General features: G+C 39.1%; 1 protein-coding gene and 1 pseudogene across 2 annotated transcripts in view; one reads left to right on the top strand and one right to left on the bottom strand.

Moving 5' to 3' along the window:
* Positions 1–743: 743 nt before the first annotated feature.
* Positions 744–15,200, bottom strand: part of ALDH9A1 (aldehyde dehydrogenase 9 family member A1) — a 41,099-nt gene continuing 26,642 nt past the window's right edge. The window contains exons 7-11 of one of the 2 annotated variants that reach the window (XM_031658994.1): positions 7,987–8,175; positions 7,663–7,750; positions 6,047–6,188; positions 3,532–3,644; positions 744–1,682 (exon numbers count right to left, since the gene is read on the bottom strand). In XM_031658994.1, coding sequence (XP_031514854.1) covers positions 1,588–1,682; positions 3,532–3,644; positions 6,047–6,188; positions 7,663–7,750; positions 7,987–8,175 — 627 coding nt within the window. In that variant the 3' untranslated portion in view covers positions 744–1,587. The remainder of the gene's footprint in view (positions 1,683–3,531; positions 3,645–6,046; positions 6,189–7,662; positions 7,751–7,986; positions 8,176–15,200) is intronic. The other variant, XM_031658995.1, reaches the window with a different exon arrangement.
* LOC116271599 lies at positions 10,159–10,560 on the top strand (annotated as a pseudogene).

Below are 15,200 nucleotides of genomic sequence, written 5' to 3'. Positions count from 1 at the left end.
TTGTCTTGGGCCACACATAAAATACACTAACGATAGTCGATGAGCTAAAAGAAAAAAAAAAAAATCGCAAAAAAAAAAAATCTCGTTTTAAGGAAGTTTACAAATTTGTGTTTGGCTGCATTCAAAGCTGTCCCAGGCTGCATATGGACCGTGGGCTGCAGACTGGACAAGCTTGCTTTAGAGGGACTATCAGAAACTTATCTTCTTCCAGGCAGCTCCTACTGCTTAAGGTGCACAGGATCCCCTCGGACACAGGGTAAGATAACGCTATTGGCTTTGTCCAGTATCACATATGTATCCTCTGTGCAAAGAAACACCAAGAAAGGCTGATTTGGTTGTTCTTATGCTCTAAAACTACAGTACTTGCTCATCATAATACATAACTAGATCCAGGCCCAGTGACAACAAGCATCCCTTATCTCTGACTACTAAATTAGCTATGATTTATAAACTCTTCTCCTGAAAGGAAGAGAAGGGGGCAGAGTGAGGCATGACTGCAATAGTCTGAAAAGCCACAGTGATCTGACAACTCTTCAGGGACAGGCACTGCTTATCCAGGTGAGAATGCACACGGAGCCTGAATGCTTACCTGGACCATAAAAAGTTCATCACTGCAACCAAACCCGTCCTTTTGTTCTTACTGCAAAGATCAAATCCCCCTGCCCCTGTGCTTTTAACATCAGCCCTATCCTCTGTCCTCCTATAACCTCAAGATATGTTTAGTTTCAAAACACGAAAGCAAAAGAATTAGCAGTGTGATTTATTTTAATTTCACCATATTACATTAGCGTACAAATAATTTGTACATTTAAAGGGTAGCTCTGCTGGTGTAAGACAGCAGGCTGTAGTTCAAGGACCCAAGATAGGGAGATAGGTTTCCTCTATTGCAGTAGTGAACAGAGACAAAGTGCTTACTAGGCAAGTTAACACTCACACAGAATTTGACCCCGTCTATTATCTAATCCCCTCCCTATCCCGGTTATCAGCTTTCTCAATGAAATGACAAGGGGATATAGCTTAAAAGAAAGTCAATGAGCTGAAATCATCTCTATTGATTCTACCAGGAACCTACAAAGGAACAAGGTGTTTTTTTTTTTTGTTGTTGTTGTTGTTGTTGTTTTTCAAGACTAGTCAAGTGAAGCAGTGGGAATGGAGAAGGAACAAAGAAATCTAGAAACTGGTTGTGATCAATTAGTTGTAAATACCACTGCACTTGGATCAGCCAGGAACAAGTTCTTTGAAATACGCCAGAGAATTAACATTGTCAGTGGGCCAAATGTGTGGAAGATGTATTATCCCAGTCCCGTTTCCTGCTCTCTAGAAGTATGTTACTGGCTCTTAAAAGATTTCACAAAAATATACTTTGAGGAGAATGCCAACTTTCTTGATTACTATCTACAAGGCACTTAATGCACATTTTCAGTGACGAAGCTGATGGACAGAGAAAGAGTAACATGAACCATTCTCTTATCCTGAATGCCAAAATTCTGAATTTAAAAATAACATTCAGTTGTACTGCCTCTGTAAACAGGGCCAATTCGCATCATTCCACAGCCTGGCCATGTCAGTAGGTTTCACTGCAGGTTTTCAAAAAGCAGATTCCACATCACCCATCTCCACACACACAGTCTTCAGTTGTGAATAATATTCAATTGTCACACGGCCGTTCTCTCTGCCAAATCCTGAAAGGAGGAGAAGCGGTCAGGTTGAGCCATCACAACAATAGTCTGAACAGTCACAATGATCTTCAAAGGGCTAAGGAAGAATATAGAACCTAAGTGTTTTGGAATAAAGTCCTCAATCCACATATTAGCTATGAATGGAGTTAGGCATGGGGAAAATGACCCACTGGCCTTTGGGGATGGGGACAGGGAAATATACAGGTCTTCTTTCTTACCAATATGAATCTTAATTTCAGGTATCTACTGTTCTGGGTTGAGGTCTGAAAAATGCTCAGATTTTGTATCAAGTGTTAAAGGCAATCTCTACAACAATCAACCTGACACCCTTGAAAACTGATGCTAATTTAAAACTTAACTCTACACAATAGGCTTATTCACCATTTCTTATATACCTGTAGGAGCAAACTACTAACTTAACCTACCCACTCATGTTGGGGAGGGGGCACTGAAGGTCCCTCTGATTACTCAGAGTCCAAGACACTGCCCAATTACTAGTGGATAAAGTTACTGTGCTAAAAGGGTAGTATCCCACCCTTGGCCCTGCCTGTACACCCTGCGCTGGACTTAGGCAGGCTCTGCCTTCTAAGGGCAAGGCTGAGGTCCCAAATATGTGCATTTCCAGGGAGCACCACTCAAATGGTATCACACACAAAGGTCCTGGGAAGACCTTGCTCTGTGTTTTGTTGCTTTCCACATCCCCTCAGCACACAGCTGGTCAGGCCTGTTAGGCCCGGTGCTGCTCTGCATGTCTGGTCATCTTTCTCGCTCTCTCATTCGACATAGCATGGTCTGGTCCAAAGGAAAGGGAAAGTTAGGAGGCCCTCCAAAGGCCTAACCTGCTGATTCCAAACAAATAATTCCCTGCACTGAGGGACTATCAGAAACTTAACATGTAACGTTATATGTTACATGTTGTTAAGATGGCACCTTGGTTCCCACCTGCACTTGTGCCTGTATGTACGACTCCTCTGAGTACCCCACAGGGACAAATAAGACTGTTAAATTAACACCCACCATCTCATCAGTGTTCATCAGGGTTTATACATTTGCCAACACTGTGATGGCTGTAAATATTTCCCACAGAAACTAGAGGTCAGACTCTTAGAATGATGCCTCAACAAAGCCCAAACCAATTTTCACTCTAGAAGAACAGCATGAGAAATATGTAAATGAATATTTACAGGCAACAAACTCCAAAGGTTCTGGCTATACTCCTGATGCCTCAAACCCTCTCCTGATATACCAGACTTATAAATTTGTATGCTGTGGTAACATATGTCTGACTATAGAATAAACGAAATGAATGAGCAGTGGCTAAGGAAACACACTCCCGTATGCCATCGAGGGTAATGAAAACAATAATAATTGATTGCTGAATGATAAATTTAAAGATTTTAATTTGATATAACAGAGGAAACAAAGTTACTGAGATATTACTTTAGAGACACTTTACCTAAACGGAATCTAAAACCTCCACAGTGGATGATGATGGACATCCTGATACGGAACCCCTAAGGGAGTGATTTTATTTTATGCTTACAGCAATCACAGGCTGTGCAGAAAGAGTATTCTACCCACAAGACAAACCTTTTTGAGATATCTATCAGCAGTTCACAAGCCAGGCTATATGTCAGAACCCTCTGGAAAGATTTAGGGAGTGTTGGGTAGGGGAAGATGCTTGACTTCCATTCCCAGAGACTGCCACAGTGGATCTGGGAAAGGACCAGGAACCTGTATTTCCTCAGGTGATTCTTATCTGCAGACAGGTTTAGGAATACTGGTTTGTAAGGTCTGCATTACGACCTATCTCTAGAGACCTGGTTTGCATTCACACCTCCCAGCTCCTCACCTGACTTCTTATATCCACCAAAGGGCAACTCCACTGGGCTGACATTATAGTTGTTAATGAAGCACGTTCCAGCCTGAAGCTCAGCTACCACTCTATGAGCCCGCTGGATGTCCCTATGAAGAAAAAAAGAATGTGTGCATTATTCAAAGTTTCTTAGTCTACTACTTTAACAGGAAAAGTTACACTGCCAGTTCTAGGGTTCTCAAATCTTACTAAATTCTCATTTCTTCAAAATGTTTTAAAATCTTTGATCATCCAGGCAAAACAGACATGGATTGGATTTTATAATCCCAAGCACAAGGCATCTTTAAAATAAGTAACAGCAACAAGGGTGCCCAAAATTCAATGGGGGAAAAACAGTCTTTTCAACAAATGGTGCTGAAACAAGTGGATATCTACATGCAAAAAATAACAGTGGAGCCCTTTCTTACACCATACACAAAAATTAACTTAAACGCATCACAGACATAAAAATGTCAGACTGAGAACTATAAAACTCTTTGAAGAAAACAGAGGAATAAATCTTCATGACCGTGGGTCAGGGAAAGATTTCTTAGATTATGACACCAAAAGTAACTGACAAAAAAAACAGAATTGGAATTGGTCAAAATTTAAAATTTTGTGCTACAAATAAGACTATCAAGAAAGTGAAAAGAAAACCCACAGAAATGCAAATAAAAACCACAATGAGATACTACTTCACACCCACAAGGATGGCTAAAATCAGAAGGACAGACAATAACAAGGGCTGGTGAGGATGTGGACAAATTAGAACCTTCATACGTCATTGGGAGGAATGTAAAATGGCGCTGCCAATTTGGAAGAGTTTAGCAGTTCCTCAAAAAGTTAAACCTAAAGTTACCATGTTACCCAGCAATTCATTACTAGATATACACCCAACAGAAATGAAAATGTATGTCCACACAAAGGCCTGTACACATATGTTCACAGCATGATTATTAGTAATAGCCAAAAAGTGAAAACAACCCAAATGCCTGTAACAGATGAATGGATGGACAAAAAGTGGTCCATATCCATACCACGGAATATTATTTGGGAATAAAGTACTGATAAATGCCATAACACAAATGAACCTTGAAAACATTATGCTAAGTGAAAGAAGCCAGTCACCAAAGAATACACACTGTATGATTCCATTTATATAAAATGTTCAGAATGGGCAAATCCATGGAGAAAGAAAGCAGTTTAGTGGATGCCAAGGGCTGGAGGTGGGGAGTGGGAATGAAAAGCAACTGTTAAGAGGCACAAGGTTTCTTCTTGAGATGAAAGCGTCCTAAACATAGACTATGGTGATGGTTGCACAACAATTCCATGAATAAACTAAAAACCACTGAATTTTACACTTTAAGTGGGTGAATTGTACTGTACGTGCATTATTCCAGTAAAGCTGGTAAGAAAACAAGAATAGCGCATTGGAGTTACCCGCCTTTGTAACTGGACTTTGTATGAGGGTGGAAAAGTAAAGTAAGAGCACTTAACCTGCTCAGTCCCCAAATCAAAAGAGCAGCTCCTCAATCTTTCCTTCAAAGCTCAAAGGAAAGCAATTATATCAGGTCCTCAAGTGAGACTTGGGCTTTCTTCCCAAGTTCCTGACCACAAAGTTATAAAAAAAAAAAAAAAAAAAAATTGGAACTTTATGTATCACCAAAGAAACAGCATAATTCCAGTGTAAAGCAGCTTTAGCAAACTGCCTTCTACTGCCAAAGACAAATCAAAGTTTGTAAAAAACCAAGCAATCTGCAATTGGTTTCAAAGAAATTGCACTCCCAAAGCATTTTCACAAAAAGTGAAAATAACATTTGGGTTGTTTTCACTTTTTGGCTATTATGAATAATCATGCTGTGAACATATGTGTACAGGCCTTTGTGTGGACATATATTTTCATTTCTGTTGGGTGTATATCTAGTAATGAATTGCTGGGTAACATGGTAACTCTAGGTTTAACTTTTTGAGGAACTGCTAAACTCTTCCAAATTGGCAGCGCCATTTTACATTACAGTAGAGGGTAAGTTTATGCACAAAGATATTGATCACATTACTGTAATATTTAAAACTGGAAACAATATCCTAAATATCCAACCACAGAAGAAATGGCTACATAAGTTATAATGCATTCCAATTAGGAACTACTATAATGCCATTAAAAATTATGTTTTTGAAGAATACTGCCCACAATTTATATACTTACAGGTTTCTAAATTCCTTGACATGTGTGTTTTCAAAAGACATCTAACCCAATGCTTTACACAGATCAGAATCTTAAGTGTTTATTAAACGAGCTCAATTTAAAACTCAATAGCAGGGTTCTCTGGCCATTTACAGCAAACTACAAAATGCTGCTTTCGTGTCTTCTGACTTAACCTGAAGCAAACAGAAAGTGCTGATGGCTCCTATGAGGGCAAACTAAAGTGAGAGAATAACATCAACTACATATCTAAGTAGATACTGCAGCCCCACTCCTTCAAAACTGCTCTCAGTGTCCCACTCCATATACCTGGTAAAGACGCCAGCTGCTAGTCCAAAAGTGGTATCATTGGCTCTTTCTAGAACCTCAGCTTCAGTGTCAAATGATAAAATGGACATAACAGGCCCAAAGATTTCTTCTTTCACACAGGTCATGTCATCTCTGCAATTAGCTGCAAACATTAAAATAAAACCTCCTGAGTAGCTGGGACCACAGTGTGCACCACTACCCCCAGCTAATTTTTTGAAGATGGGGTTTCACTATATTGCCCAGTCTGGTCTCAAACTCCTGGGCTCAAGTGATCCTCCTGCCTCAGCCTCCCAAAGAGCTGGGATTACAGGAGTGATTCACTGCACCTGGCCCCAATATTTTTAATTTAACAATGTATTGTAAGCTTTTCCTATTTATTAAATATGCATATAATAACTGCAACCTAATTCATGGGATGGACATTAGGTTTTCAGCTTTTAAACATCAGTGGTTCTTTTTGGGGGGGTTAAAGGTTATATACTGCATCAAATATGAAGTTAAAAACTGACACCACTATCAACCTTAGGGGCAAAAACCAGCTTAATTTATCTCCAAACAAGATGTAAGGAATTATACAACATGGTTCAACCTATATATAATTGTTTAAAGCCTACAAAACTACCAACATTTTTGTAGGGGATACTAACATACACTATAAAATGATAGAGAAAAGCATAAGAATGATAAAACAACATTGAGAATAGCAGTTATCTCTGAAGTAGGAGGGAAGTAGATGGGTGGGAGTAGGACGACCATATACACCTTGATTGTCAAAACTAGATTTTTAAGATTGAATGCAGGTACTATAAATTATTAAATTATGTAATTTCTAAAAAGATTAGCATATTATCTGACAAACTGGTCTTATTATATTGATGACTGATACAGTTTGGATGCTTTTCCACTCCGAATCTCATGCTGAAGTATGATCCCCACTGTTGGGAGGTGGGGCCAGTTTGGGTCACAGGGGCAAATCCCTCATGAACGGCTTGATGTCCTTCCCATGGTAATGAGTGCATTCTCGCTCTGTGAGTTCACACAGAGCTGGCTGTTTAAAAGAGCCTGGCGCCGCTCTTGCTCTCTCTCTCTCAACATGTGACTTGTCTGCTCCCCTTTCACCTGCCAGCATGACTGAAAGCTTCCTGAGACCTCACCAGGAGCAGAAGATGGTGCCATGCTTCCTGTACAGTCTGCAGAACCATGAGCCAAACAAACATCTTTTCTACTTACCCAGTCTTAGATATTCCTTCATAGCAATGCACAATGTCTAACACAATGATCTACAGGTCACATGAAAAACATTCTTTATTTTCTCAAGGAATTAAATTTATTACTTCATTTTTTTAAATCAAATAGGCACTTTCACATTTTGAGCTCCTTGCTTCCAGAACAATAGTTGTGGTCCTGGATAAACTAATACATATGGGTGCCCTAAAGGAGGGGCACACAGAAGGCTTCGAAGATAATGGAGTAGTTCTACTTCTTAAACTTGGGTAGTAGGACCACATAATTTGCCAGCCTTTGCTTTATACCATGTACATATTTTATAAATATTCATCTCTGTCCATTCAGTATTTAATTCAAATAATCTAAAAGCAAACAAAAAGAGGACATACTTAATACACAAGGTCTCATGTAATATCCATCCTTTAATTTGGGATCTTCAGGCACATATATATCTCCACCACATAACACTTTAGCACCCTGCCGAAAAGGAAAAAAATATTTTGCATTAAAAATACAACCCCAAAATGCATTCCTGAAATGTTAATTGTATCCCAAACAAACTCGTACTTAGTCTTCCCAGTGCAGGTACAAAGCAGAACACAGCCAGGGATGCTAATAGTCAAATGAGTATTAACATGAAAAGGGCACAAAGCAAGTGATTTAGGAGCAGTATAATCTTCCCCAACCCCACCCTACTGCCAATTATTTCTTACCTGCTCCTTTGCCACTTTAACAAACCCAAGGACTCGCTCCAGGTGTGGTCGGTTGATGAGTGGACCCATCCTTGTATCTTCCAGAAGGGGATCTCCAATTTTAATCCTTTGGGTCTGTTTCACCACTTCCTCTGTAAATTTATCAAGAATTTCTTTCTGTACAAATACTCTTGTGCCATTACAGCAAACCTAAAGGGCAAACACAAGACATTAATTTCTATGTGTGTAAGGAGAAAAAAGGGAAAAGGAAAAAGGAACACAATCTAAAAACTTTAAACTGAAAAGAGACACTATACATTTTTTTAAAGGATATTTCCATTTCTAAAAATTGTCTCCATACTGAATAAGAAGGATCACACACGTAATTGTGGACATACCACTCCATAAGCAAAATCTGCCCTTTGAGGTAAAAGTTAGTTCTTATTTTGCTTGTTTAAATTTTGTTAAGGCCATTACTAGATACATATAACCCACGGCACCTCTCCTACTTCCTTGTATCAGGGTTCGATCTGGCTGTATATTTTAAGAACGGAAGGGAACTGAAGAGTAAAACTGTATCAAGAATTGTGGTCTTAAATCTAATTGTTAAAAAAATTTGTCTCTGAAATCACTAATAATCACTATTTAGACCCTCCTATAGAAAGGAACATAAACACTGTTCAAATGCTATAAGAACACAGAACAGAAAAGTCCAAAAACAGATCCAAGTGCTCATGGAAATCTAGTCTATGATAAAGGCGAAAGCTAAACCATTAGGACAGAGATGGACTAAATAAATGGTGCTAGAACAAATCATCAGTAATGTGGAAAACATTAAATAAGATACATATCTTACATCATACATAAAGATGAACTCCAAACGTATCAGGAATCAAAATATAAAATAAGAAATCAGGGCGCAGTGGCTCACACCTGTAATCCCAGCACTTTGGGAGGACAAGGTGGGCGGATCACTTGAGCACTCAGGAGTCCAAAATCAGCTGGGGCAACATGGCGAAACCCCATCTCTACAAAAAGTACAAAAATTAGTCGGGTGTGGTGACATGCACCTGTAGTCCTAGCTACTTGGGAGGCTAAGGTGGCAGGGTCACTTGAGCCCAAGAGGTCAAGAATACATACAGTGAACCATGACTGTGTCACCGCACTCCAGCCTGGATGAGAGAGCGCGACTTTAAAAAAAAAAAAAAAGAGAGAGAGAGACAATACTGGTAATTCCTCTAAAACCTAGGTGTGGAAAAAGGCTTTCTATTATCCAAAACCTAGACACAGTTAAAGAAAAAAAACTGTTAAATTTGACTACAGAAAAACAAAAATTTTATGCATGGCAAATACCTTAAACTAAGCCAAGACCATTAAAACATTGGAATAAAATTATTTGCAACATTTATCTCAGATAAAAGGTTATTATCACTAATTTAAAAAAACTCTTAAAAATTAATGGAAAATCATATCTCATAGTATAACACACCAAAAATCTGAATTTTATTACATGTGAATTTTGAAAAAGATGTTCAATGTCATCCATAATTGTAAAAACTGAAATTAAGTTGGGCATGGTGGCTCAGGCCTGTAATCCCAGCACCTTAGGAGGCTGAGGCAGGCGGATCACTAGAGCTCAGTAGTTCAAGACCAGCCTGGCCAACATGGCAAGACCTCGTCTCTACTAAAAATACAAAAAAAGTGGCCGGGTGTGGTGGTGCACACCTGTAGTCCCAGCTACTTGGGAGGCTAAGGTGGGAGAGCTACTTGAATCTGGGAGATGGAGGTTGCAGTGAGCCGAGATCGTCCCACTGCACTCCAGCCTGGGTGACGGAGCGAGACTCTGTCTCAAAAATAATAAACAAACAAACAAACAAACTGAAATTAAAACTATACTGAGATACCACTTCTCATCTATCTGATAAAAATTTAAAATTGTGCTGCACCCATGTGCAGCACACCAACATGGCACAAGTATACATATGTAACAAACCTGCACGTTATGCACATGTACCCTAGACCTTAAAAGTATAATAATAAAAAAAAATAAATAAATAAAAATAAATAAATAAATAAATAAAATAAATAAATTTAAAATTGTGACTATATATGCTGTTAAGAAAGGCTATGAGGAAATAGGTACTCGTGCATCGTTAGTAAGAATGTTCCTTTTGCTGCCTGACAGCTGCCATCATGGGTTGCATGTACGCTTCCGGGAAGGGCCAGTCCCAGTCGGCTTTGCCCTATCACCGCAGCGTCCCCACTTGGCTGAAGCTGACATCTGACAACATGAAGGAGCAGATTTAAAAACTGGCCAAGAAGGGTCTGACTCCTTCACAAATCAGTGGGATCCTGAGAGATTCACATGGTGCTGCACAAGTAAGCTTCTTGAGAGGAAGAGAAGGGATAAGGATGCTAAATTCCATCTGATTATGATAGAAAACCAGATTCACTGTGTGGCTCGATATTATAAGACCAAGTGAGTCCTCTCTCCCAACTGGAAATATGAATCATCTACAGCCTGTGCCCTGGTTACATAAATTTGTCTATGTACTTGAGCAATAAAATAATTGCTTAACTAAAAAAAAAAAAAAAGAATGCAACATTTCCTTTTAAAGAGGGATTTGGCAATGTCTTATAAAATTACATATGCAGTCAACATCACTAATCATTAGGGAAATGCAAATCAAAAGCACAATGAGATACCACTTCATACCCATTAGGATGACTATTATCAAAAACAAAGCAAGCAAAAAAATAAGAAAATACATGTGTTGGCAAGGATACTGAGAAATTGGAAACTCTCCGCATTGCTTATAGAAATGTAAAATGGTGCTGCCATTGTAGAGCACGGTACAGTGGTTCCTCAAAAAATTAAACACTGAATTATCATGTGATCCACTTATTTCACTTCTGGGTATACACGCAAAAGAACTGAAAGCAGACACTTCCACTATAGATATCTGTACATCAATGTTCACAGCAACATTTTCACAATAGCCAAAAGGTGGAAACAACCTAAGTGTCCACAAATAAAAAAATGGATAAACCAAATGTGGTATGTATGTGTGTGCATGTGTGTGTCTGCTGTGTGTGTATACATATATACAATGGAATATTATTTAGCCTTAAAAAGGAAAGAAAATTTTGACACATGCTACAACATGGATGAACCTGAAGATATTACACTAAGTGAAACGAGCCAGACATGAAATAATAAATATTATATAATTCCACTTATAAGAGGTACCTAGAATAGTCAAATTCATAGAGACAGGAATTAGACTAGTGGTTACCAGAGGCTGAGGGGAAAGAGAAACAGTTATTATTTAATGAGGTACACAGTTTTCAATGTGGGGTGATGAAAAAGTTCTACAGATGAATAATGATGATAGTTGTACACAATGTAAACGTATTAAATGTCACTGAACTCTACACTTAAAAATGGTTCCAAAAGGCCAGGAGTGGTGGCTCATGCCTGTAGTCCTAGCAGTTTGGGAGGCTGAGGCAGGAGAATAGCTTGAGCTCAGAAGTTCAAGACCAGCATGGGCAACATGGCAAAATCTCATCTCTACAAAAAATACAAAAATCAGCCAGGCATGGTGCCACATGCCTACAGTCCCAGCTACCCAGGAGGCTGAAGTGGAAATATCACTTGGGTTTGGGAGGTCGAGGCTGCAGTGAGCTGGGATGATGTCACTGTACTCCAGCTTGAGCAACAGAGTAAGATGCTGTCTCCAAAAAATAAAAAAATTTAAAAAATACACACACACGGTTAAATTGGTAAATTTTATGTTATGCTTTACCATACACACAAAAAAATCATCACAATATATAAGGAACTCACACTATTTAATTGCAAAAAAAAAGAAAAGAAAAAACCTCTGATTACAAATGGGCAAAAGACCTGGATAGACATATTTCCAGAAACATACAAATGGCCAAGAAGTTTATGGAAAGATCCTCCACATCACTAATCATCAGGAAAATGAAAACCAAAATCACAATGAGGTATCACCTCACATTTGTTAGCATGGTTATTATCAAAAAGATAAAAGATAACAAGTGTTGGTAAGGATGTGGAGAAAAGGGAATCTTGGTATACTGCTGGTGAGAATATAAATTAGTATAGGCTGCTCTGCCTATGGAGTAGCCATTCTTTATTCCTTTACTTTCTTAATAAACTTACTTTCACTTTACTCTATGGACTTGTCCTGAATTCTTTCTTGCACAAGATCCAAGAACCCTCTCTTGGGGTCTGATCAGGGCCCCTTTCCAGTAACATCTTTCTGGCAAACCATGGAAGAGACAATACTGAGGAGACCCTCCCAACCCAAAAGAAACAGACTGCAGCACTGACTGGCCAGCTTCGGATATCACCTTTTGTTGGAACTCAGAGTTATAAGCGACCCTCACCCTGACACTTTCTGACTGAGCTCTTCTCTACCCTGAATACAAGAGACCCTAATAATTAGGCAGGAATATCATCGCCCCTATTCAGCATGAAGTTTACAGAAGATGGATCTTTGTCCCTCTGCAACCCTTAGGATTAAGGGTTCTTTTATAAAAGGGAAGGGGGAAATGTCAGAGGTGTTTGAACGAGAGCAACTTCATCTTAAGCAGGGGCTGGGTAAAATAAGGCTGAGACCTACTGGGCTGCATTCCCAGGAGGTTAGACATTCAAAGTCACAGGATAAGATAGGAGGTCAGCACAAGATACAGGTCATAAAGACCTTGCTGATAAAACAGGCTGTGGTAAAGAAGCCAGCTAAGACCCACCAAAACCAAGATGGCGATGAGAGTGACCACTGGTTGTCTTTGCTGCTAATTATACATCAACATGCTAAAAGACACACCCATCAGCACCATGACAGTTTACAAATGCCATAGCAATGTCATTTTACCTTATATAGTCTAAAATGAGGAGGCATGAATAACCCACCCCTTATTTAGCATATGATAAAAAAAAAAACACAAAAAGGCGCAACCAGTAGCCCTTGGGGCAGCTCTGCCTACGTAATAACCATTCTTTAGTCCTTTACTTTATTAATAAACTTCCTTTCAAAAAAAAAAAAGAATGTTAGTAGTATAGCCATGAAGGAAAACAGGATAGAGGCTCCTTAAAAAATTAAAACTTGGCTGGGCACAGTGGCTCACACCTGCAATCCCAGCACTTTGGAGGCCGAGGTGTGCAAAACACCTGAGGTCAGGAGTTCGAGACCAGCCTGGCCAACATGGAGAAACCCCGTCTCTACTAAAACTACAAAATTAATCAGGCGTGGTAGTGCATGCCTGTAATCCCAGCTACTCAGGAGGCTGAGGCAGGAAAATCACTTGAACCCGGGAGGCAGAAGTTGCAGTGAGCTGAGATCGCGCCATTGTACTGCAGCCTGGGTGACTAAGTGAGACTCCAAATCAAAAAAAAAAAAAATTAAAAATAGAACCATCCTATGATTCAGCAATTCCTCTTCTGGGTATATACCAAAGGGAATGAAATCAGTACCTTAAAGACACATCTGCACTCACGTGCTCAGTGCAGCATTATTTACAATAACCGAGATAAGGAAATAACCCCATTGACAGATGAATGGATAAATTGTGATACATATTTAAAATCATGCCAGGCATGGTGGCTCATACAGGGCGAGGTGGCTCATGTCTGTAACCCCAGCACTTTGGAAGGCCGAGGCAGGTGGATCACCTGAGCTCAGGAGTTCAAGACCAGCCTGGCCAACATGGTGAAACCCTGTCTCTACTAAAAATACAAAAAAATTAACCGGGTGTGGTAGGGCACGCTTCTAGTCCCAGCTACTTGGGAGGGTGAGGCAGGAGAAGTGCTTGAGTTCCAGGGGTGAAGGTTGCAGTGAGCCAAGATGGCATCACTGCACTCCAATTTGGGCTACAGAGTGAGACTCCATCTCAAAAAAATAATAATAAAATAAAATCACAATTACATCACAATTATTTTTAGTGTTCTCTCTATATCTGTACAAAGAATATATACATAGTACAGACTATGTAGAATATTCTATATATTTATTCTACATATGCTATACTATATGTATTCTTTGTGTGTGTGTATATATTCATCCACACACACACATAGCAAAGAAAGCAAAGTACAAAAGAGTACCTCTAATGTGCTACCTTTTGTGTGTGAAAGAAGAGTAAGAAATATACAAGTACCTATTCATTTGTGCAAAAAGAACCACAGGAAGAAAAACCAGAAACAAATCAGACTAGCTACCCAAAGGAGATGGATAAAACTAGGTGGGGAGGTGGTACTGGAAACAGAGCAGACAGGATGGGGAGGAGTAACACTTCTAAGTGTCTGTTTTTGTAAAATTCTGATGTTTAGAACCATGTTTGTGTTTCGCCTAATGAAAATAAAATTTTAAAATCAGCAAGGATGGGGAAAATAAAACCCAAATGAATACAAACACAAACAAAAGAATCTGTTATTTTAAATGAATATCATAACCACACTGAAGGAGGGGGAAGGAAGGGTAGAACTGACCCAAGTAACTTTTGAACATAGTATTTTGACTATACCCTCTGGCTAAATATAAAAAGAACTGTAAAAAAATTCTGAGCTCTAATTAGAAGGTTTATTTTCCACAGAGGTATGGATTTACAAATCTGAAACTGCTATTATTAGAATACTATGTGTATTCTATGATGAGCAATTACATAAACATATTGTGGATAATGGGAGTCCAATTTCTTACTGTCAGAGAAGAAATACAAATATGGAAAGGGAGAAGGCAGAAATGAACCCTGTGGTATTCGACTGCAATTAAAAGTATCTGGATGAACTTATTTTTATGTAGATAGACAGATACAGAAATAGATATGTGCAGAGACATATACACAAATATGTATTTCCCAGCACTGGACTCTGAGAGGGCCTAGAAGCAATGATACCACAGTAGCAATAAGCACACCTGGCACTGAGATCTTGGTTTCTAAATACCATTCACCACTAAATGGAACCAGCACTTTTGGTCAGTACTGCCAGCTTCCAGTAATTCACCAAAATGAAAAACACAGGGAAAGAGAAAAAGTACCCAGTATATGTTCTCTAGGCCTTTTAGAAAACATGGAGTTGTTCCTTGGGCCACATGCATGCAAATCTATAAGAAAGGCAATATTGTAGACATCAAGGGATGGGTACTATTCAAAAAGGAATGCCCCACAAGCATTACCAGGGCAAAACTGGAAGAGTCTACAATGTT

This window comes from Papio anubis, chromosome 1 (assembly GCF_008728515.1).
Source record: "Papio anubis isolate 15944 chromosome 1, Panubis1.0, whole genome shotgun sequence".
Classification (NCBI taxonomy): domain Eukaryota; kingdom Metazoa; phylum Chordata; class Mammalia; order Primates; family Cercopithecidae; genus Papio; species Papio anubis.
The sequence above is the reverse complement of the archived record's forward strand: the minus strand, read 5'-3'. Positions and strand labels throughout refer to the sequence as shown.